Genomic DNA, 25,214 nt, shown 5'->3' with positions numbered 1-25,214 from the left:
TGTGACGTTTGTCAGTGTTTGTTAGGCAGTGTGTGTTCCTGCTCGTATTTCTATGTGATCATTGTTTCGTTACCATGTTGTGCTGGTGTGTGTTTGTGCCACTGGTCCAGCAGGTCAGTATCTTCAGTGTCATCATGTCAGAGTGGCTGAAACGAGGAAGTTACGACCATGAATATCACCACAAACAGAGCAAATATGTGGTTAAGGAGTACTCCAGGTACAGGACCTTCTCTATTTCTAGCCATCTAATGCTAACAACCATCATTGCTAACAGTATTTAGAAGCAAGCTTCGCTGCTACTACTAAGAGTTTTTGTCAAATTAATCCAACACGGAATAAAACATTAACTTAGCTTTAAACAAAACTAAACCTGATACTACCAAAACATGAATAAAAACATGATTTATTCTCATGTTTTTGGTCATTCACCCGAATTTTTTTTTGTTTTAGCTTGTACTATTTAATGTTCAAGCTGCATTACCTTTGCTTTGTACTAATATTAAGATAAAGAAATGCAATTTGACTGCAGAAACAGTAGTTAGCACCCCATTTTCCCCCCATTTTAAAAAAAAAAATATTAATCATAACCTTGAGTAAAACAACTTGTGTGTGTGTGTGTGTGTGTGTGTGTGTGTGTGTGTGTGTGTGTGTGTGTGTGTGTGTTTGTGTCCCTCTTTGTGTTTTTTAATGGGCAGAGTCTTAATACTGCCACCAAGAAGTACTCAGTCTGCCATGTTTCTTTTACTACTCACCAACAATTCTTTTTTACATCATGGACACACTAACTGTTGCTAATCTTTTATTTTTTTCTAACCACATCTAACCAAAGCAAATGAAGATCTCTTCATTTGCATAAAGCTCTGTGACAGATGCTGGTTTTTCGTGGCAGCACTCTGGCTTGTGTAGAGTCAGATTTCTTCTTAATGTTTTAAGTAGAAAGTGTTTCCTGCAAGGAAACAATCAGGAATTATTTTACCTCAAAAGTTGTATTAATTGTTTTTCTCCACACTTCATTTTATAAAAGTGAAAAAAAGAGATTGTAGAAAAATGAAACACTAAGATAAAAATTGAAATTTACTGTAAGTTCCTCTTTACATTCTGGTGTATGTGCTTCCAGTTTGTGTATACATTTCAGTGAGTTACGCTCAAGTTCCTGGCATCTAAATGATGTCAGCTTTCAACTTCAACATTTATTTTCTTTGTTGCACTGTCTCCAAGACAAATAACAAGAAACATGAGTCAGCTATACATATGTGAAAGGAGAACAAACAGAGAGTAACAATAAAGGAAGATGATGAGTTAGAGAGAAAAAGCAAGCTTTTTCAAGTGGGCCAAATTTATGTGTTGTCCCTAAGTTTTTCTTTTCTATTTTTTTTCTATTTTTTTTAATCTTTTTTCATCTGGCTCTTCGTTGTTCTAAATGGTGCTGCCATCACACAGGAACTGGTCATGGGTGTGTGTTGACAGCTAGATTTAAGGTCCATTGCACTTCTTCTTGCATTTCGTTAGCCAGGCAGGAATACATTTATTTTGTGTGTCAAATTGGATTTCTCTCTAATACTGCCTGTAAAACTGGACCAACTGAAAAGGACTCCAATGCAGTACCACAGAGGCAGAGTTTGTAATCGCTTCCAAAAAGGATTGGGTACACACTTTAGGTACAGGTAGGCAGAGCTACAAGAGGCAAACATCCGATGAGTACCTAGCAGACTGATAAGCACTTGGAGTAACTCTGGATCACTGCACAAGAACAAACACAGATAATCTGGCAAACAGAAACTAAGGGAGCAGAGATTATTAGACTGGGGATAAATAGTGATATCTGTGACAGTTTGGGACACAGGTGAAACTGATGAGGCTGATTGAAAGCTTGAAGCAGCCTGAAAGTCAGAAACAGGAAGTGTCAAAATGAAACAAGAACAAAACCAAACTGTAGGCGATGGTGTCACAAATACTTCCTTATAAGTCTGTTTACTCGTCTACTCGTTTAAACCTGACTGTGCAAAAGTACCAATGAACAGATTATACATATTAGGAAAATAAACAGTCAGTGCTCTTTTCTACCATCATTAGTACCCACTGCACATTTGAGCTTCTTGCTGAAATATATCGTTGCATGTTAGATGACATACTGTTTCCTGCCCTCTGCCTTTTCTGTTTTCATGCAGTGCATTGCACTAGGATGCGATGCAGGAAGTGTTGCACCTAAAAAGATTACAGAAGAGGAAAGAGAATGGACAAGAAAAACACAGACACAGCATTTAACCCTTAATCTATTTGGGTTATTGGTGGGAAAATACCTAAAGCCAATGATAGGCATTGTCCTTTTTGGGATGGTAGCAACGAGACAATTACACAACCACGGCAACACCTGTGTAATGACTATTTAAAGCTTATTATATGACAGTTAATTCCGACCAAGTAATTTGATTGGGCAGCAGCCATTCCATGAGTGCTGATATAGAGTAACAACAGCACCGGATCATATCCCTCCACTGTACAGATGGTCTAAATAGCTTTAATTACTGATACATCCTGGGCAACACACCGTAGTACACTGTGTGCTCTCCATTTGTGGAACTATTTTTGTTGGCTGAGCCGAACGATTAAATAAACAAACAAATCATAATCTCTTGTCACTTCTTACTGATGACTAATAAAAATGCACTTCTAGAGCTGCTGTATAAAAGCAACATCACACTGGATCACTCCCTCTTATGTGATATTGCTTCATTTACCATCTGAACATTCTTAATACCAAAATAAAATAAATCGAGTCACAGTCGTCACATTGTGCATCCCAATGTATAACCCTAAGACACATATTTACAGTTTTAATTAAATTGCTGATAGTCTAACCCTAATATCAAACAATTCATTAAATTCTTAGTACTAGTATTAGAAAACAATGGCAATATTTCCAAGTGAAACAATTTTGTTGTTTATTTGTAGCTCTGAGCAGATGGAGGACAGATACGAACACAAAACAAGAATTCACATCCAGGAAATGGTAAGACATCATCCATTTCTACATATAAGTTCTTTTTTTTTGGTTTTGAAATGAAGAAAAATGTTATCTAAATGAAAATATCAAGTGGGGTAAACACAAACAAAGTTAAAACATCTTAACCTAAGCACCATTCGCACAGGATTAGTTTTACGTACGGACCACATCTAATAAATAAATGACCCCCTCATTGTCTGCTTTTTATGTTGAGCATTTGCACAGGATAACCAAAGCCTGAGATTTTGCTGAAATTTACAGACATCTGAAAATGCGAAACAGTGTGTGAGTTGATGTTAAAACAACTTTGCAGGCTTTAGACCACAGCTCGGTGCTGTGTTACTGCTAGCGCTAGCCAGCTGCATTCAATAGAAGGCTACAAACAGAAAAAAAAAGAAAAGATTCACAGTGCAAAGCACGACATGATCTACCATTTGCTTCCGATATTGCTCATTCTCTTTGTGTTGCCGTATGTTACGGGCCGATAAGGTTTTGCTGGCCCGGGACCCAAAACAGACTCCATTCTTTGCCAAAAGTAAATAAACATGCGTCGCGCGCATGTGCATATATGCTCATAATCGATCTCAGTACGAGGTAAACTCAGACCGTGACACCGGAAACAAAACAACACGTAATCACGCATCTGAATCACGCACACTAAATATCAATTTTGTGAATTACAATTATTGTATATCAGAGAAGATATTTACCTCCATTTTTAGTAATGTGCATAACATGTTAGTAACAATTTAGTAGAATATTAAGGCCACAATATTGTTTATTCCATTAATGCCGTTTATTGTCAACAGGTGGAAAAGATGTTGGATCAGCATGCACAGTGTCTGAAATAGGCTTAAAAATGACTCATCAGGTTGGAAATAGATTCATCAATGTTTCAAAGTACCCACTGCAATGTGCTCAAATACCCCTCGGGGTACACGTACCCCTGGTTGGGAACCACTGCTCTAGATTACATGTACGTTAATACAAAGTCGACAGACATTGTATGTAAAATGAGAAATTCTTTTTTATCTTCGAGGGGTACACTTTGGATGTGAGAGAACCAACTAGTGATTTATCCGTATACATGTTTATTTGTGTAGATAAGTGCAAAGAAGCTGGATAAATATGTGCACGAGGAGCCCATGATCAGAGGACCAGGCTTCCTGGTCAGACTCAGATCTCACACCGTGTTTGAAAACACTCCAGTTAAATTATTCTGCACGGTTGAAGGATTCCCACTGCCTGTTGTGAAATGGTAAGTATAAACTGATACCTTGTGTTTTCAATAGTGTCATTTAACTTTACAGAATTTAAGATACATTTTCCTATATTTTATTAGGTACAAAGAAGGTGTGGCTCTGAACTTGTCTTCTGGAAAGTATTTAGTTGAAACCAAAGGTGGAAGCCATTCCCTGGAGATTCCAAGGTAATGCACGTTAGTGATTTTGTGATTTAAACTTTGAATAATTGCTACAAATTTTGAACCAACTTCCTCAATATATAATGTAAAAGTCAGTGTAGTTTTACTCAGAAGAACAATTTGTGACATTACGTTCATCTTTGAAAGTATGTTACTTAAATATGACAAAGATATAGCAACCTTGTAATTATAATGTATTTCCAAATATTGATCACATTTAAAATTTGAACCATAAATATTTGACCAAAGTGCCAGAGTGAGAATCTGTTCTTAGACAACAACAAAAAAAATCAGTAATGGCTAAAAAAAAAATACATATATATATATATATATGAAATGTTTCCCCATAGATGATTTTTGTCCAGTGATAGAAAAAGAAAAGTAACAATTTATGACATCATTTTGAGGAATTCTGTGTCAATCTAGTATTCAATTTGTAGCTGCATATTCAAGTTACGTTTTCTAATCAGACTCTTGAAATATGGAAATGTTTCATTGCATATATTGCAACTGTTTGTGACATTTTCTTGATAAAAATCTTGTGTTTCTTAAAAAAACTTTCTATAGCATACCTGCAGTTGACAAAAGAGTGTGGTTCTGTGATATTGTTTGAGTCAGGTGACCATGAGCACACCCCCACACTCCTTCCAGTCTTAGAAAGCTTAGCTGTTCAAAGGGTGACCTCAGTGTTACGTGATGCATTTGGATCTTCTTTTATTTTTTTTTTTTAGTAATCTCTCATTCCTTAGATCTCATCACAGGATTCCCATCGTCGGTTATACACCAACAGAATAAACACCTTGTTGGAACTGTCAAAACAGCAGCTACTAAGAAAGGGTTTTCAAGGTGTTATTCATACTTTAAAAAATAGACAGTGATAGACTTTAAGGATTAATCTCTTGAATCTGTTTGTCACCAATTTGGGCCAAGATGGCTGAGAACTTAGGAGTACAGGGCAGGATTTAAAAAATTAGGTTTTCATTGTCTGGTCGGACTCGGACAAGACAATGCAGGCCGATCCGTACTCCAACTGTGACACGGTTATTTATTTACTCGCAGTTCATTGACTGTTCACTGCAAGACCTGTGCACATGCCTCTGCATTCATCTGTGGAACCAAACAATAGTTTAATCCACTGTGCTTGTCTCCAAGCCGTCTTTTTCTCATTCTTTTTTAATTCCGGGTAATGGCTCTTCTGTACGTGGCATCACGCCTGGTGTATTGCGGGGATCGAGTACCTTGTTGGAGGATAACAACAATCGCGTGCCTCTTTGCTACAGCTGCCCAACTGTGACAAAGTGGTTTAACCTAAATCATACTTTCTATTTTTTCAAAACATTAATTTAAATAGCTTGTTGGTGGTGTGTAAATGGCTGTTCTCATAAAACGGGATACTCTGGAATAAGGTTTTTCAGATTTCTATAGGAAAGACCGCGGTCAGCAAATGGAAGAAAACCAGAAGACGGTGATTAGCCTGAGTTGCGGCTGTCAGGCACAAGGAAATTACATTCCATCAAATATCTGCAAACATGAGAGTTTGTTCCCGGCATTTTCATAAAGGTAAGTTGGTAGTAAGCATGTTTTTCCCCCCCCTTTGGTCTGTGATACTACAGTGAACATGATGTACTTTACGTAGTATGACATTATATATGCCATAATAAAGTTTGTGTTGTTGCTATTAAATATATGAATGAATAATAACTGTAACAAGGTCCTCAACACAACTTGACCCAATGTGGTCTAAATTAGAACTAAAAACTAGCAATAAGTCAAAACTGAACCAGGATCTACCTATTTAGTAAACAAGGACAAAAGACGTAACTAAGATAAAGCCAGAATCAAAGTCAACATACATAGAGATAGACAGACAGATAAATAAAAAGATAAAAAAATAAAAAAATAAATTAATTAATATATAAATATATAAATACATATTTACATTGATGGATAAAAAGATAAATACATAGATAGAAAAATAAATACACAGACAAATAAATACACCAATCGATAAATAGATAAATACATAGATAGATAAATAAATAGATGGATAAATGGGTAGATAGACAGACAGACAGACAGACAGACAGACAGACAGACAGACAGACAGACAGACAGACAGATAGATAGATAGATAGATAGATAGATAGATAGATAGATAGATAGATAGATAGATAGATAGATAGATAGATAGATAGATAGATAGATAGATGTAGAGAACACTGTATTCCTGACATAACAAAGTTTGTATTATCATCTCATAATGTGATTGCAGGTCAGCCAGCTTATGAAATGATGGAGAGTGATGCTGATTGGTCTCCATTCATCCCTACATCTGGGACACACTGACGTCAAACCAACTGACAGTGTGACGCTCTGAAAGACGATGTAAACATGAGCAGCTAAGGAACAGCATGCAGCAGGAGCCTGAGACGGTGGCCGAGCAGGATGGAGACGTTTGTGGCCATCATATCTTGGACGAGGCTGAGATGTCTGCTGATGTTACTGTTCAGCAAGAATCCGTTCAGCTCTCAATAAATTGAGAGCTGAGGCAGCATCTTAACAGAGGAAAATTGACTGCTTTTTTTTCTGTAGCTGACGATGATAAAGTGAGGTGCTACACAGGACTGCCAGATCATCAAACGTTCATAGAAATATTGTTGGTGTTGGAGTCTGTCACTTTATGTACAAGTGACAAACATACGACCCTGAATAGTGGATTTCTGGACAAATTGTTGCCAGGGGACATTGTTTTGGCTGACAGGGGTTTTGATATTCAAGAAAATGTTGGAATGTTGTGTGCAGAGGTTAAAATACCAACTTTTACTATAAAGGCATGTCTGAGCTGGATGCAAAAAATGTGGAGAAAACCAGGAAAATTGCTCATCTGAGAATACACGTAGAAAGGCTGATCGGATATGTGTGCCAGGATTATAAGATATTGTCTGGTACAGTGCCAATCTCTCTCATACTGTAATGTGAAGGAGAGGATGTCACCCTTTTATTTAAAGTGGCTACAATGTGTTGTGCATGAATAAATCTGTGCCCAACTCTTTGTAAGTAGTTTGACACTGTTGCCTCCAATAAACACACAAATGGCTAAAATCATGTTGTGTCACAAGATTATTTAAAGCCACAAACCTGAGTTTCCTTTTGCTCTCCATTAGGCATTTTTCCATTAAACTACGGCACAGACAGTGAAGAAAGGCTTGCAAAAACCCAAAATTTATTAGTCAGTTAAAGCCATATTAAATACAACAAATTACATAAAAATAACACAAATGTATAGGCACTGACCCCATTAACAAGATTATGACCATATTTGTTGTTGGTGGTCGGTTGTCCATGCCTTGGCTGCTAACTCATATGGAGCTACATTGCTAATTGAGGTAAGCTTCTCTAAATACCGGTCTCTGGCGTACTTGTTGAGTTTCTCTCTCTAAGGCTTCTTCTCATTTTTATTCTGAACATCCATTTTGCTGAAGCAATAATTGCGCTGTTATTTGGTTGAACTCAGATGAAGTTCATCATGGTTTGACATGGCACCCAAATGCGTATTAGTTACGTGACTGCAAAATAACCTCCACGTCGTCGTGAACACGCACCAGCGTCATTTGACTCCACGTCCAAAGAACTGGGCGGGAAAATGTGACTCCGAAAAGCAGTACAAAATGTATCACACAAACTTTTCAAGGCAATAGGTAGAAATATGTGTGGGCTCATTTTCTTTGGTTTAGAGCGCTATTTATTTTTCCTCGAATCCTGTCCTTTAAGTCTCTCATTCATATTGCCACTAAAACAAATGGAAACTGTTACCTTTCTATGTCTTTAAAATCAGTTGGACCAAATATAGTCTACCCTGAATCTGGTTTAACATCTGATTGTAAACAACTGTAGTATCCTGTTTCCTCAGTTTGCCACTGGGAATTTGTTTTAATGGAGCTGTAATAGCTAATAAAAATAGCACTGTAGGGGAGGTGACACATTATCACTCTATTTCAATATGTTCATGCAATTTTTTCAGCAGATCTCACATGAAAAGGGTCAGTACATTCTGCTTTTATGTCACCATCAAGCACATATTGTGGATCTTTGTCTTCAGGTCTAATGTAAATAGTAATATTCCTCAGGGCTTACTATTTCTGCCCAGCCTACGCCATAAAATTCTTAGCTAAATGTTGGGAAACCCCTGGTTTTCCATTACAGGTGGTACTCCCTGAGTGGCTTCACTTGTAACTAGGCCTGGGGCTTTAATCACTGCCGATGATAATCCCATGGAACATAAAGCAATGAAGGGTTACATATGTGTTTATTTGTATCTTGGCTTAATACACCTTGTTAGAGTAAATATGCTCTGGCATTTATTCAGTGGTGTACAGTTGGGCCTGTCACAGCTGATCCTTGTAAATACGCAGCGTGCCTGGTTTGTATGCATCTTTCATCTTTTCAGAGACAACATCAAACATTAATAATGGCTTTATTCTGAAATAAACAGTCATGAGGAATCCTAAAATGATCCAAGAGAAATCTGTAATAAAGCCTGTTTGAATTCTTCTTAACAGGTGCTCGACTGACGACACTGCCCAGTACACAGCTGTGGCCTCCAACATCCATGGACAAGCTTCTTGTCAGGCGTCTGTTATTGTCAAGAGTAAGTTGTTTTGGTTAGAGCGATAATATGGCATGTCAACAGTTTCCTTCTGACCTTGTAAATGATTAGATTTCCCGAGTGACAATAACAATAGAGATGATGTCTTTATGGCTTGAAATATATGACATTGGGATCTTGCTGTATTACAAACCTAGCACAGGTGTATATTCTACAAACACATCTATTGTATGTGTGGGCTAGGCCTAAAATAATATAGATATGACAGTTTTTTGTGATAATTTTGACAATTTGACATCAGAGAAACACAAAACAGAAAGCGCACCTCAAACCTGGCAAGACTTTGTCCATGGTATAATTGACACATCTCTAACATGTGACCAGAAGAAGACAAGAAAATACAAAGGCATCATTATCCAAATGGTTATTCAGTCTAAAGCACAACACATGTCTTAGAATGCTAACAGAATCATGAAAAACGAACAAACCGGTGTTTAACTACAGCTTGCTGAGAACCTGCATCCCTCTGCGGAATATCACTGAAGTAAGGGTGGGACGATATTTCAATGTCACAAGGAGATATAGCGTTGATGGTACTTGTGGTATTGCGATATTGCGTGGGTGGAACATCTGTTATCACTAGCTGGGTTTCCATTACAGATTTTTGCAAAATAAAAGTGATATTTCTAAATGTCGATAAAGTATAATCACGCTTTGAATGTTTCCATTGAAGGTTGTTTTGGACAGGAGCCTTGTAACTCCCGAGAAATCTCATCATGAAAGCGTGAAAACTTTTTAGCAAGTGTTTTTTCAGGTGTTTCCATCACCAGTTTTTATTTCGCTATTTTGATTTTGTGCATTTCCAAGGGCAATGAAAACACAGCTACAGTAACATCCGTCCAAATCGAGTGTCTTTTCAGTTGTAGGACACATACTGTAGTAATGGCAGCAATTGGCTAATATTCTGGAAAAAAGACCAATTCTTCCAGATAAAATGTCCAAGTTCCTGCAAAAGATAAGAATGAACATGCTATGACATGATTTGGTTTCAATTTTAGACAGGCATTAATTGTCAGTCTCTGTTTTTGTGTTCTATTTGCACTTTTTGCATTGTATATGGGAAAAATTGGTCTTATTTAAGTTACCGTTTACTTTATTTTTTATAATCAGTTGAGCTGAAAAGGTTATACCCAAAGTATATGTAAGCAGAGTTAATGTCAATTAAAAGCATGGCTATTTAATGGTTATTTTTTGCTTTTTTTTCCTTCCCAAAAATATCATCCAGTATCAGTATTGTGAGCCCAGTATCGTATATCGTTGTGTCTTGTGAGCTTTGAATGTTGCCCCACTCCTAACATAAAGCACACAACAATGTTGGCGTTCACTAGCACAGTGAAAGGAACTGAAAATACTCAACAATTCATCCCAGGAGCTACCCACATTTTGCACCAAATGTCATTTGACTAGCCAACCTTTTACTCCTTTGACATCTTGCCTTCTTTTTTTGAAAATTTTTTTTTCACTATAAGCCATTGTTAACCATATCACACCAGGTAGTAAAAACATGGATGAGGCTTTGAACAGAGTTGCATGATGACACAAAATATACAGTGAGGTGTGTTAGAAGAGGGATACATCTGTCACATGCATGCAGTGGTCTAAAGCATCAATAATACATCTAGTTTGTTTGATGACATGACCAATGTATCTTTCGTGCAGGATACAGGCAGGAGGAGGAGACCTGTCCCTACGCTTGGTTGCCTTTTACAGGTAGATTGTCTTGTTATCAGATTTCGCCTCCACTTTTACCCTAAACAGTTTATGTCTAAAATACGTGTGTATTTACCTTTACTGTAACTTATGTTACACTTTATCCATATTTGATTTGTCACTGTTTTTTTTTTTTTTATTCCCAGCTGCTATGCTTCCACAGATACACTACACAAAAATTTGCATCACTTTTGTGGAAAAGTTTGGTCCAGTTTTTGCTACAGAAGGAGATTCTGCAACTCTGTCTGCCTCCATGACTCTGAGCCCCAACCTGGCCAACCTGCAGCCTGAGGCACAGTGGTACAGAGACGGTAATAGTTATAAAGCAGCAGTTTATGACAAAGTACGTGATTACCCTCTAATCATTAGTAATGCTTCCTGGCTGTAATGATGACTGGTAGAGCCAATCATCAAGACACACAGCCAGAGGCACTGCACAGGAAAAGGAAAAAATGTTAGGGAGACTATTTTAATTATCAATTACTTATATTGAAAATCGTTAGCCAAGCACTTGTAATATATATTCCCTTTTCATTAGGTGCTTGCTTTGATGAGTGTGTCAGAAAGAATTAAAAAGTACATATATATATACCTGTACTTTTTAAAGGCTTGTCAAATAACCCTAGTCATGAAATTTCTAAATAAAAGCATTTGAAATATAAAATACAAGGTGATATGATTTCATCCTTTTTAATTCTAGACATTCGCTTGTCTGACTCCAAGTGGGTGAAGATTGAAACTGGCAGAGGATTCTCCACACTGAGCCTTCCAAACCTCTACAAAGACGATGAAGGAGTCTATACCCTTCGGATGGTGACAAAGGGAGGCACTGCAGAGCACAGTGCATTTGTGTCGGTTGCAGGTGAGATGGATGATAAAACATAGCCAGGATTTTTGACAGACTTCATAGAGCACGCACTATTTAATACTATTTATTGCCTGTTTAAAAATGTGCAGTTTTTTTTCTAAACATCGTTTGCTTCATATGTTCCTGTTGTTCAGACGGACCTGCCCCAGTGCCAGCTGCACCTGGTGCTCCTATGGATATCAAGATCCATGACGCCAATAGAGACTATGTTATTGTGTCATGGAAGCCTCCTAATACAACTACAGAAGGTCCAATACTGGGATATTTTGTGGACAAGTAGGATTTACTGCAACACACATCACCAAAAAAACAAAACAAAAACAAAGACCGCCAAAGCAGCCAAAATTATTGAATTAACCGATTTCTGTCTGTTATCAGGTTGGTTTCAGTCCCAGCACTGTTTATGAGTTTTAGTGTATTTTCTTTGCATTGTTCTATGTCAGCCATGTAGGACATAATCAAGCACCTTTTTACATTTTAGTACTTTTGTTTTTGCTGACCAACTTATTGTGTAGTTGACCAAATGATCAAAAACATCCTCTTAAACTGGGAATGTCTATAATGTAAAGGTTAGTAACCCAGCAAAAAAATCATTTTTCATTTTAATCTAGGTTATCAGATTGAAACTACTTGTAACATACAAAAAACTTCAGACTGTTGCATGTTTACAAAAATAAATGTGTATATTGATAGCATTTTACAAAATACACTTTAAGTTTTCTTTACCTCATAATACATTTTCGTACCTCAGGTGTGAGGTGGGAACTGAGAACTGGAGTCAGTGCAATGACCACCCCATAAAGATCTGTAAATACCCAGTGTCTGGACTCTTTGAGGGACACTCATACTACTTCAGAGTCAGAGCTGTCAACTCGCATGGAATCAGTAAACCATCCCGCATGTCCGATCCCATCGCTGCACTGGACCCCACTGAGTTTGAGAGACTCCATGGTTGGTTTAACTCTATCAATCTATCTATCTATCTATCTATCTATCTATCTATCTATCTATCTATCTATCTATCTATCTACATTTAGTATCAATCTCAAGCTGACTTTTGTATAGTGAACTTTTTTTCTTTTGTAGCCAAAAACCTTGGTGGGCACGTGGACATTGTGTCTTACTATGATGAAGTTGAAGGTAAAAATAATTATAAATATTCATGTGTTGCATGTGTGGTTTTGATAATGTCATTTATAAACTCTGGGAATGTTTTATGGCTGCAGCTGATGGAAAGCCCCCAGGCGCCCCTTCAGGAGTTGAGGCCTCTGAAATTGACAGGACTTACGTGGTTTTATGTTGGAAAGCTCCAGTGTATTTCAGCAAGGCTCCTATGTGGTACTACATAGAAAAGGTAGTCACGAGTTGTATCAGTGGTTATATCACAGAGCCATTTTTTTTTCAAACTTAGTATATTAGGTAAGATTATACACTAAATACACATCTTATCTGTGTGTCCTTGTCTACATAGTCCATGGAAGGCAGTGGTGCTTGGCAGCGCGTCAACACCCAGGTCCCTATTCGATCTCCTCGTTATGCTGTCTTCAACCTGGCTGAGGGAAAAGAATATAGGTTCAGGGTTTTATCCGCAAACATCCATGGAACCAGTGAGCCATCTCAGCCGAGTGCACTCATCAAGACCCTGGAACTCAAAGGTCTGGTCAACGTTTTCCATCTAACACTATGTTAAGTTGAGGTTTTATTTATTCAAAGTTTTTTAGGAATTTTTTTATCTGTCAACTGCCAGTCTTTGTCAGAGGAGTTCTGCTGATCACCTTTGATGGTTCCTTTGAATTTTCACTTGACTTCCATGTAATAGTTCTAGAAGGATTAATTTTGTCTTCTTTTTGAACAGTATGTTAGGTTGAGGTTTTGTTTATTCAGACAAGGTTTTTCAAGGTTAGGGTTACCTATCAAAAACTGTTTAACTGAAAGTTGGCATGGTTCACTTTGATCATTCTCTCATTCTTCACCAAGACAAATTCCTCGTGTGTATTCAATACATTACTTGGTCAATAAAGTTGATTCTGATTCTGATTCTGATTCTTCATGGTAAAACTGATCAAAGCTGTTTCCTTGTTTTCTCAGGCGTACCATCTGCTCCTGGTCAGGTGATTTCTACAAGGGAAACCAACACATCTGTTCTCATTCAATGGTCTGCTCCAAAAGAACCCAACAACCTGATTGGTTACTATATTGACCAATGTGTTTTAGGGTCCAAAAATTGGACCTCAGCCAATCACAAGCCTCACAAGAAGACTAGGTATGAATTAATCTGATAAACAAATAATGCTCTTTAAAATAAGCATGAAATAAATAATTGTGATTTGCGACTGTTCCCGCAGTTTTGTGGTTAGTGGTTTGACCACAGGAGAATCCTACATGTTTCGTGTTCAGGCTATCAATGAACTGGGTCTCAGTGATGAGTCCCAGGAGTCTGCACCACTTACTGTCAAGGCTGCTCTTAGTGAGTATTACTGCTGCTTTTTCCTCACAAATCCAGTTAAAATGAAAATATTAATGGTCTGCCTCACTTCACCCTTCAAGACTGATGCCTTTAAACAGAGTGAAGAAAACAATGTATTCACACATCAGCACTTTCTTTTCAGCTACTCCTTCTGCTCCTTATGACATTGCGGTGCTGAACTGTGATGGTCATTCAATGGTACTCAACTGGAAGAAGCCTTTGCACTCTGGAGGAGCAGAGATCAAGGAGTATTATGTGGATAAAAGACGCAGTGGTACCACCATGTGGAGGGAAGTCAATATCCCACCAGTCAAAGAAAGAGTTTATAAGGTAAAGCTTTTGGTTTCTTTTAAAGAAGCACTTAATTACGTCAAGATTGCATTTCTTTCTTTTTTCTGTAGGCAACTTAGCTTCAATAAACCCAGAATTGTGTCTCTTATTGTATTTGATAAAATGGTAAAGAGTTCATCTTTTTTTTTGAAAGGTGGAGGGCTTGACAAGTGGAGCAGTCTATCAGTTCCAGGTGTACGCTGCCAACTTGGCTGGCCTTGGGCCAGTTTCCAAACCATCAGCTGATTACACGTGTGAAGCCTGGAACATGCCAGAACCGGGTCAGTAAATGTCATTCTCTCTCTTCCTCCTTGTGTTTTCTGACAGATAAAAAAGCCCTTAAAGTGAGTAACTATTTGAACAAACCTAGGTCTGTCCTCCTCCTGACATCTTCTATATCGTATAGGTCCCGCCTATGACATGACTTTCTGTGAAGTGAGGGATGATTCTTTGGTGATTGAGTGGCAGAAGCCCATCTACACAGGCTCTGGACCAATCACAGGATATCATGTTGAGTATGCTAAGAAGGGCAGCAATGACTGGACCAGAGCCAACGAGACTTCTGTCAGTCACCGCTTCATGAAGGTGAGGACGGAATCAAAAAAATGTCAGTGAAAACATCTGAACACAGTTTAGACCTTATGTTGTCCACTGATGGAAACAAAGGACACTTCTCTGTAAAAAGGTCATACAAAATATACTTTTACAGTTGTAGGCAATAAATAATAGTCAACCAGGTTGGATAATTTAAACTTTTGATGAAAACTGAGATTGCTTTTGTTGTTGTTGTAAACAATGTTGATTTGTTGATTTATATATATATATATATATATATATAATAAATAAAATATCCTGTATAATAATGTAATAATAATTATAAAATAAATAAATAAAAAAACATTCCTCTGCCGCTCCAAACTAAACGCTGTTACTGAAGTGGCCTGGGTGGAAGAAAAATATATATATATATTCAATATCCATTATCATAGTTAATCCCAGTGGAGACATTTTTGACACAAGAACAACAGGAGTAACTTTTATTGGCACATTCTATTGGCTGTGCATGGACGATCTAAACTAAGGAAAGATTTGGATGGAACAGGTTATACTGGAGCCGTGCTTTAAAGAATAATAAAAATAGGGAGTGTAATTTTTGGTTGACAACATAAGGCAATATTTTAGGGGAACATTTACACCAGATTTTTAGCAGTGAAACAAAATATGCAGTGCACGTGGAAAAAAAATCTAGAGCACTGTTAGAGCACCATAAATAGGACATACATGTAAAATAAGCTGTAGCTATGATTGTTATTGCTGCTCCCTACATAGTTTTCACAGCTCTATGAATTACAGTATATCCTGTATTACATAGAGCCGACACAATTATTTAAAACATTTCAAAAATCTTGTTTGTTACTGCTCCAAAAATAACCTGCAGCACAAGGTTCCTGACATACTGTGGTCACAAGATCAGAGGTGACGCAGTGGTAAAGTCTTAATAATCTGTTTGACACTGACATCTAGTGGATGAAGGAAGTAGTCGTGAAAACCAAACATCTAATCAAAAAAGTCATCAGACTGTTACTGATTTACTGGTTATGGTAGAATATAATCAATAGCTGAGAAGTCTTTTGAAGGGGTTGATTCATGGTGCGCTGATACTCGTTACACATTAGCTGCTATCAACACCAATATGTTTGATCTTTTTACCTTTTCCATCCAAGCACTGTGAATGAGCCTGCTTTTTATAGAAGTTGATGAATCTGTGGGCAATTTGACAACAATAGCAATCGTTGCAACATTTAGCAACAATGCAACAACACACAGCAACTCTTTGCAACATTTTGCGACAAGACCAGATTTACAGCAATACTTGTGAAATGTGTGATTTTTTTTTTGCTTGTAAAAACAAGTCAATGTTAAACGTAAATGTAAAATCTAAATCTAAATGTTAAATATAAATGTAAATGTTAAATATAAATGTAAATCTTAAATGTCACATCTAAATGTTAAATCTAAATCTAAAAGTTAAATCTAAATGTGAATCTTAAATGTTAAATCTAAATTTAAATCTAAATCTAAATTTAAATGTTAAATATAAATGTCACATGTGAAATCGGAATGAGATTTTATGTTGGTACTTCCGGTGAATTTGCATATTATCTAAATATTTAGTTTCACTTGTGATATTTAGATTTTAGATGTAACATTTAGATTTATATTTAACATTTAGATTTAGATTCACCCTTTAGATTTAACATTTATATGTATATTTAACAATGACATTATATTATATATATATATATATATATATATATATATATATATATATATATATATAATTTTAGCATGCGTAATTTTACAAACGGTGCCCCATACTCTTGTTATTATTTAGATGTCCAAATTTATGAAAAAACCCTGTGAAATGTATGCTCTCTAATGCTGGTACATCAACCCTTGCAAAACAGAAGTCTATAATATGTTTACATTAATAAGAAGTTACCTAAAAACACCATTTCTGGCATCGTCACTAGAGGTACACTTTAACATCTAATATCAATATTCTCATCCCCACCTTGTATGTTTGTTTCCTAGGTAACTGGTCTGGAGACTGGCACGAGCTATGCATTCAGAGTGCGTGCCGCCAATGCAGCAGGAGTCGGAATGGCTTCAATGCCATCTGACCCTGTAACTGCCAAGGCCATAGCAGGTGATATTTAATAGCCCAGTTTGAGGTTTGAAAAACATAATTCAGTCGCGTTTCAGCCATAGAACAGACAAAATATACGTTTATTTTGTTATTCAGGATCCCAGGAGGTGTCCTGTGTGGTGGATGAGAAGTCAGGCAACATCATTCTGTCATTTGAGGCTTGTCAGATGAACGTCGGCTCTCAGTTCATGTGGAAGAAAGATTATAAAGAAGTTACAGATTTCTCTAAAGGAATTGAGATCAAGACTGAAGGCAGCATGTATGACCACAGACAACACTGCGTCTTTTTAAACGTCGCTTTCTGTTGTGTGTTATCTTATGAACTTCATGTGCCTGTGTTGTATGACAGCTCTCAGCTGATATTCAAGAATCCAGATAAGGAGGATGTCGGAACGTTCTCTGTGTCGACCACTAACACAGATGGAGTGTCTTCTAGCTATACGATTTCTGATGAAGGTATACGCTTTGATTTTTATTCCAAACTTTTAATATGTACCAAAAATGATATTAAACTATTATTAAACTATTAGAACTAGTTATTTTTCATTTTAATAATGAGTCAACTTTTTAAATTATTTTATCAGTAGGTAGAAAATTATTTAAAAATTAAGAGTCGATATTCTTATTTTGGTAGGGATTTTCATGTAAATGTTTTTCTTGCAGTGGTTGTTAATATTTTAGCAGTTATAGAGCAACAACCAAAGAAGTACATCAAAAAGACAGACCTGACCAAAAATCCAAGGGAAATGTATTGATGAACAAAGTTTCTGAGGGAAAGGAAATAAAGATGAAAGCAAAGGATCAGTAGCCACAAAAACAAAGATATGGAGGCAACAAAAAAAATCATATTACTCATCTGATGAAAAGAAGCACAGCGCATTGCTGGGATAATATCTCCAAGCTGGCAGTGTGCATTATTCTGATATTTTCCTTGGCAAAAAAGTCTTTCAGTCTGAAAGTTGCACAAATGTTTTTTTTTTTTCCCCTTTATTGCACGACTGTGCAGCTGGGTTGTAATGTGTTATTCATTGCTCTATATTTCTGATTGTTTCCCATTTGGCCCACAGTTACTGCACAGTAACTCTCAATATTTTCTTGACTTTTACTATATACAGTTTAATCTTTTTACTTGTATCACAAGTATTCCTGAAGGGCTAAATAATCCAACAAGCTGATGGTAAAATAATTTATTTGATACATTTTGGATCACAAACTTACAAGCTTTGAGCCTTCTTCATGATCAGTGTCTGAATTGTCCATTTTGAATGGGGGCGATTGTAAAAAAAAAAAAAAAACAACCACATGCTTGAATTACAGTAAGCCTATGTTTTAATTGATTGTTTGCAAATGAATGAGTACAAACGGTTTGTTGTTCTTTTTCAGAAATGGCCAGAATGCTGGCACTCAGCTATGAGCTCAGACACCCAAGTACGTACCTCTGACTGCCTTGTCAATGTCTCACAATCTCCCTTTTTTCTTATTACTCCCCCTTATGGTGTTGCTGCATCCTAATCCGTTTCACCAATTCTCCCAGTTTCTCTTTTTAGTTTTTCTCAACACCTTTGAACCTTTCCCATTTGAGGGATATTATGTTTCTTCATTTGATTGAAAAAAAATATTACCTGCTTTTGCATCACCTGCCTAACCATCATTTTTCTCTTCTTGTCTCCCCTTTTTTTTTCTCCTTTCCCTTCATAGTCATCCCACTGAAATCTGAGTTGGCCTATAAGATTTTGGAGAGAGGCAGAATGAGGTTCTGGCTGCAGGCTGAAGAGATTTCCCCCAAAGTCACCTACAAATTCTTTGCAAACAACAAAGAACTGTCTGGAGCTGATGTAAGACATGGTGTAGTTTAAGGAACAAGAAACAGACAGGAGTGTTTGAAAATATTCAATTCAGCTCTAAGGTGAATAAACCGTCTGTTGGCCTGACAAGGTATCAGACGCAAGATAAAAGCCCCATTTAGAGTGTAAAATGTATCCATGGTTACAAAGTCTATCATCAAGTGTATCATTTGCCTCTGTGAAAATCTACTTGGCTATTTTCTGCAGCCAGACAAGATGGGTCACGACGTCGCTACAGGTATCATTGAGTTCATCATGGACCATTTTACTGTTGAGAACGAGGGAACGTTTACCTGCCAGATCACAGACGGAGGCGGCAAAGCACAGAGCTCATTGGTTCTGATTGGAAATGGTAAGGGTGTGACACTGTTGATCCATTATCTACTGCACTCCTGATACGTTTCTAAACCAGTAGAATCATTCATCGCCATGCAGAGACAAATTAGTGCTGCCACATTAACAACAGTGACTGTCACACTCTTTTCTTCACACAGTAACACACTGCACGGATATAAATAGTAAAGAAGCGTGATAATTTATACCACTCCTTACAGATCAGTTGATAAGCTGATGAACCTTGTGCTAGAGATGTGGAAACGCTACCATATAGATTATAGAATGCAAATATAGAATGTATTGCCCTCGTTATGTTACATTGGGTTTGAAGAACACTTGATGTAATCAGGCTGCTCTCATAACTCCATAAACCGTGACTTTACTCTCTTACAGAAGACCATTAGCTGAATGAAAAAAAAAAAAAAAATATATATATATATACATATATCTCAACTAACGGCAACACTTTGATCTTTTAATCATCTTCTGTTTGTGTATCTGTATCTGTAGCTTTCAAAACAGCACTGGCTGAGGCTGACTACCAGAGGAGAGAGTATATTAGAGTCAAGGAGGGTAAGAAATACAAAACTTCATACATGTTTAATGTTTAATGAGCTTTTTTTCCCCAGGTTGGACTGAGATAATACTGAGTTTTCTAAGTAGTGGTTATGTAGGGATGGAAGCTACTTTTTGTTCTCGGCCCTACTGGAGGGATGTATCCATGTAGGCACCACAAGTGCCTTTGCCAGGGGGTGGAGAAGCTACAGTGCAAGAGGCATTTATTTGGATTAATAAGTCATTCACAATAAAAACCTTGATATTACTGTAAGTTTAAAGTTTGTTCATTATTTCTTTTAAAATAGGCCAACAACGCACATGTTTCTTGCAGTTAAACTGTGTGATTCTGACACACTATAAAAAGGATACAAGCTAATGTTAGCCCGAAGCTAAATTACATTATAATTACAAAATAATGTAGTGAAACCACATTATAGTTAGCAAATTCATTTAGAACATTATACAAACTCAGTTTACAAGGCTGTATCAGGGTCCATCACTACTACAGCGCATCTGCAATACTAAATGGACCCCAGATGAAGCCTTATAACAACCCTTCTGGCTGCTTAAAAAAAGTCTAATTATGTCATTTGTAATAATGGAGGATGCATTTTCAAATGTATTGTACAAGTCTTTGTCGCTTTCCAGTAATCTTGGTATCTCTGTCCATCACAGGACCCCACTTCAGTGAGTTCCTGTCACTCCAGGTTGGAGACGACTGCTCAGTCAATTTGGTCTGTAAGGTAGGCACAGCCGAGCTCAATACCTATTAAATACCCACAATCAAGTCTAATTAGAGGTGGAATTGTAATTGTTTTGTAGTCCGTGCTCAGATGTAATAATGGTGTCTTTTGTCATTGCGATGTTGCATTGTTAGAAGCCTGTTGAAGAATGAAGTGATGTCGAATACCTCCAGACATTAAGGAGCAGATCTTGGTTTAATCCGTTCCTTCATCTTTTTTTTTTAAGACAGCATTTTTACAAAGGAAAAAAATACATTTCTAAAGGATGTGAATCCCAAAAACATTTTGTTCACACGGTAGCTGTTATTTCTGAGCACACATTTGTTAATTTTGTTGCTAATTTCTTTTCGGGCATGCTAGATTAGGTTGTGGGAAAATGCAATTAATTATTCAGTTTATCATTTAAATGAAAAAGCTAGCCATAATTGTTGCCATATATAATTAGTGAGGATGCAGGAGGAATCCTCGCTATTGTTATTCGTTTCTTTTCTTTCGTCTGCGTTTGTCCGATTTTGACAAAAAAGCTATCAAAACGTTCAGAAAGTTCCAGAGATTTATGCTATCGCTTTTATAATTAGTAACTTTTAAACTTTTTTAGTTATTACATTTTTTGTGAAACAGCATTGACTTTTCAGTTCTGATCCCATTTTTACAGTGGACAGCTAGAGTAGAGGAGCTGCTCCTGTTTTTACCTTCAAATCTTTGCAAACAAATTACAATTATTCAACGTTTAACATGTTCAGCTAATATGTTCAACCCATTTCAACCTTTTTCAACCTTTTCAATTAACTCTTTTCAACCTTATTGCTAATGTTAAGATATTGTAAGGTCAATGCTATTGCTAGGCTAATGCTAGTGTTACAGTATATTAATGTTAATGCTATCTAATGCTACGTTAATATTTATTAATGCTATGTTAATGCTAATGCGATGCAAATGTTAATATTATGCTAATATTAGGCTAATGCAAATGTTAATGCTAATGCTAGTGTTAATGCCAGTTAATGCTATTGCTAGGTTAATGTTAATGCGAGGTTAATGCTTAGCTAATGCTATTTCAATGCTATTGCTAGGCTAATGCTAAGATAGTGTTAACACAGGGTTAATGCTAATGCTAGGTTAATGCTAATGTTATATTAATGTTAATGCTAGCTATTGCTATGTTAATGCTAATGAATGCTATGCTAATGCTAATGCTAACCAAATGCTAATTTGTTTTAATGCTAGCTAATTCTAATACTAAAGCTAATGATAGTTTCCTCCCGCTATGACCAGACAGTGGTTGTCTGTGGGTGATGCCCTGCGATGGGCCTGTCCAGGGTGTACCCCTCGCCTAACGCTCAATGAGAGCTAGAGATAAGCACCAGCAAAATTTTCCAAGGGGGGCATTACCCCCGACCCCCCGTCATTCGCGCGCAGCGGTGGCAACTCTCTGCAAGTTTAAGCCTTCCACTTTTTTTTTTTTTAAAGCCTACTACTTTTTTTCTGGACATCTCTGTTAAAACCTAATTTTTTCTATGGTTTGAAGTGTAAAAATTGGATCAAAATTGCACTTACTCCTCACCTGATGATAGGTTAAGAGAAAACATGCTTTGACTCAAGTTTGTGGCAAAATCTCAACAATAATCGACTCCTCCTAGCAGGTGAACTGAGACGGAACGCAATAAAGTGCAATGAAACCAACAGATTTCCACATTGCAAGAAAATACTATAAATAGCTCCCAAAGCACTTCCAGCCTGCAGTTTCCACCGGCTGAAATGTCATTAAGATATGGCAGTCAAGGAGAACTAGGGAAGTCAATACGAGATCTGGATGACCAAGACAACTTTCTGGTCTGATGGGCACAAAAGAGGAACAAAACAACACCCACATGACTGCAAAAAAGAGAGAAGCAGCAGCATTATAATGGCTGGAGTCCTGCTCTGTGTTACTCTACACACAGAGGCTATATCCTCTAAATGTCCAACAGAATCTCACGGGGAATAGAGAAACTGTCATGTTAGTTATCTGTTGTTTTGTTCATGCCAACATGATTTTATCACTTTGTCTTGTTGCTTGGAAAAACATATTGAAAAAAACAAAAAAAACAAACACACCAGCAATCACAGGCATTAAGGTGCACTCACAAGACTCAAAACTGGTTCTGTTTGAATACCAGTAAATAAAGAAAATTATTTTGACTGACAATATGCAAATATATTGGAAATGTTCTAGTCATTATGTGGTTTGGCATGAATGAAACAAATGTATGTCTTGTCTTACAATAAAACTATAAATAAAGTAAGACTATAGTATGTAAAGTAATAATAATAATAATAATAATAATAATAATAATAATAATAATAATTATTATTATTATTATTATTATTATTATTATTATTATATAATCAAACTGCTTAGTTTGTGAACCTCAGTTGTAATAGATATATACAGTATAGTCGGTAATTAAGTAGCTGTCAAATCTGTTTTGACAATTCTGTTCATTCTGCTGACATTTTTTAATAAAAATTAACTGTTGCGTGGGCTCTTTTTTTCACCCTGCTGCCATGCTATGAAATGAACATAATGGCATCATATTAGCTGTAAATAAAAACATTTTAGCATTCAGACTATTAGATTTTCAAATAGGGCAAATATTGAGGTAGAGACATAAATATTTGACTTATCAGTTCAATAAATATGACACAATCCCGTTTTTAGGGGGTGAAGGGCAACCCTAGGTGTGTTGGAACATGTTGATTAGGGACCTGGGAATCCTTGACTTAAAATGTATAATGCTTTGTGTTTTCAGCGGCACAGGAAATGTGTTTTTTTAAACTATTAACTTAAAAAAAAGAAAAGAAAAAAAAAACATTAGAAATATGAATGGTTTTAAGGTCAATCTTAGTATTTATCAAAACTTTGCATACAAATACAAGTTAATGGTCTCAAACCTTTCAGAATAAAATAACCATAAACAAAACACTACACCTGATTGGATAGATTCACACCGTGTGAGGCACATATTAACTGAAGTGTGCTGCTATAGCAGAAAAAAACTGCTCCATCTTAATGGTTCACTAGACAGTAATTCATAATGTAGCGATTACACCTGGCATAATCGATAGGTTGTCAGGAAAAGAAAACTGTTTCTGTCCTGTTCCTACTGGAAACCCTTGAGTTAATTGATTGCACAGAAAGTGCTAAGGCAAAAAAAACAATAAAAAACCTTAATTGTATAGGTTTAATCAATGACATGTGTCTCATTGCAGGTTGCAAACTTGAAGAAAGAGTCTGTGTTTCACTGGTTCAAAGAAGACACAGAGATTATCCCTGATGTGAAGCCTGACCTCGGAGCAGGAGTCTGTAAACTGCCAATTAAACAGGTGACTGACCAGTTTTCCCATCAATCAGGCTATAAATAAATCTAATGTGTAACTAAAACACTTTTAAATTGTATGATAACTAATTTAGCATTGCACGTTTGTTTTTGTTTTTAAATTAGAAAAAAAAAAAACATGTTTTAATTCCAAATATAATTACAAGGCATTTGGAATGCACTTACTCTTCTTCTTCTTCTTCTTCTTCTTCTTCTTCTTCTTCTTCTTCTTCTTCTTCTTCTTCTTCTTCTTCTTCTTCTTCTTCTTCTTCTTCTTCTTCTTCTTCTTCAGTTTTCACTAGAGACAACAGGAATTTACAAGGCAACCATTAGTGATGACAGAGGGAAAGATATGAGCCAAATCAATGTTTCTGGAAAAGGTAAACATCTGTTTCTGTTTCAGTGGGTGTGCACCGTAATTGGTTGAGTCATTATAGCTGCCTCGAAATCACCATTGCCAGATCTTTCTGTGAGGAGTTTACAGGTTCTCCATGAGGATTAATGGGCTTACTCCAGGGACTTTCCCACCATTCTAAAAACAAGAACGTTATCATTAGAGAAATTTGCCACGGGGTTGAATGTGTGAGGCAGTGATTCGTGTCAGCCCTGTGATGATCCGACAACGTTTCCAAGCAATGTACCGCAGTCATTATGGAATATGAGTAGATAGAGGACCTGGATTAATTTTTCATCTGGGTGCATGTCTGTGCTGTCTAACTGAGCAACATAATATATAAAAACATACAGTGTAATGATGTGGAAAAGAGTGGGTTTGCTTTCAACACTGTGAGCCCCGATAATAGACAGGAAAAATAGGATCTAAATAATGTATAATACATCTCTATACCTGTGCACAGCATAACCTAATGAATTTTTAACAAACTGTGCAATGTCAATGTTTCACTTTCATCAGCATAAAAGATGGAGCCTGCAATAAAGCAGCTTGCTTGGCTCCTGGTTGTATCGATTCTGAAGAAGATCCATCTGAATCCCTGAAAGGGTTTTTGTTGAGCAAGCTTACACTGGAAGCCTTTGGTGCTTAACGCCATCACGTGTGTGTTCATCTTATTGTCTGTAAGCAGTATACCTTTTCTCCTCCATGTGAACATTATTCTATTTTAAAAGAAGGAAATGACAAATAGCTTTTTATTTAACATTTCATTAGGTTTGTTTCTTCATCCATCTGGGATTTTAAA

The 25,214-nt window shown here is 36.7% G+C and overlaps 1 protein-coding gene across 3 annotated transcripts in view; it reads left to right on the top strand.

Annotated features, from left to right (window-relative positions):
* myom2b (myomesin 2b) overlaps positions 1 to 25,214 on the top strand; it is a 44,571-nt gene that overhangs the window by 2,480 nt on the left and 16,877 nt on the right. Inside the window, exons 2-29 of one of the 3 annotated variants that reach the window (XM_028474962.1) lie at positions 114 to 217; positions 2,953 to 3,010; positions 4,108 to 4,262; positions 4,347 to 4,433; positions 8,987 to 9,075; positions 10,753 to 10,803; positions 10,950 to 11,114; positions 11,504 to 11,665; positions 11,806 to 11,947; positions 12,423 to 12,622; positions 12,758 to 12,811; positions 12,898 to 13,025; positions 13,143 to 13,326; positions 13,760 to 13,934; positions 14,017 to 14,138; positions 14,281 to 14,468; positions 14,623 to 14,749; positions 14,875 to 15,053; positions 17,064 to 17,178; positions 17,275 to 17,437; positions 17,528 to 17,634; positions 18,562 to 18,606; positions 18,877 to 19,013; positions 19,230 to 19,374; positions 19,869 to 19,931; positions 20,592 to 20,659; positions 23,912 to 24,025; positions 24,311 to 24,398. In XM_028474962.1, the coding sequence (XP_028330763.1) occupies positions 135 to 217; positions 2,953 to 3,010; positions 4,108 to 4,262; positions 4,347 to 4,433; positions 8,987 to 9,075; positions 10,753 to 10,803; positions 10,950 to 11,114; positions 11,504 to 11,665; positions 11,806 to 11,947; positions 12,423 to 12,622; positions 12,758 to 12,811; positions 12,898 to 13,025; positions 13,143 to 13,326; positions 13,760 to 13,934; positions 14,017 to 14,138; positions 14,281 to 14,468; positions 14,623 to 14,749; positions 14,875 to 15,053; positions 17,064 to 17,178; positions 17,275 to 17,437; positions 17,528 to 17,634; positions 18,562 to 18,606; positions 18,877 to 19,013; positions 19,230 to 19,374; positions 19,869 to 19,931; positions 20,592 to 20,659; positions 23,912 to 24,025; positions 24,311 to 24,398 (3,394 nt within the window). In that variant the 5' untranslated portion in view covers positions 114 to 134. Of the gene's footprint in view, positions 1 to 104; positions 218 to 2,952; positions 3,011 to 4,107; positions 4,263 to 4,346; positions 4,434 to 8,986; positions 9,076 to 10,752; positions 10,804 to 10,949; positions 11,115 to 11,503; positions 11,666 to 11,805; positions 11,948 to 12,422; positions 12,623 to 12,757; positions 12,812 to 12,897; positions 13,026 to 13,142; positions 13,327 to 13,759; positions 13,935 to 14,016; positions 14,139 to 14,280; positions 14,469 to 14,622; positions 14,750 to 14,874; positions 15,054 to 17,063; positions 17,179 to 17,274; positions 17,438 to 17,527; positions 17,635 to 18,561; positions 18,607 to 18,876; positions 19,014 to 19,229; positions 19,375 to 19,868; positions 19,932 to 20,591; positions 20,660 to 23,911; positions 24,026 to 24,310; positions 24,399 to 25,214 lie in introns of all 3 variants that reach the window. The other 2 variants (XM_028474954.1, XM_028474965.1) reach the window with 2 other exon arrangements.

The sequence above is a fragment of the Gouania willdenowi genome, chromosome 3, assembly GCF_900634775.1.
Source record: "Gouania willdenowi chromosome 3, fGouWil2.1, whole genome shotgun sequence".
NCBI classification, from domain to species: domain Eukaryota; kingdom Metazoa; phylum Chordata; class Actinopteri; order Blenniiformes; family Gobiesocidae; genus Gouania; species Gouania willdenowi.
Note: the sequence above shows the minus strand (reverse complement) of the source record. Positions and strands in the feature narration are given on the sequence as shown.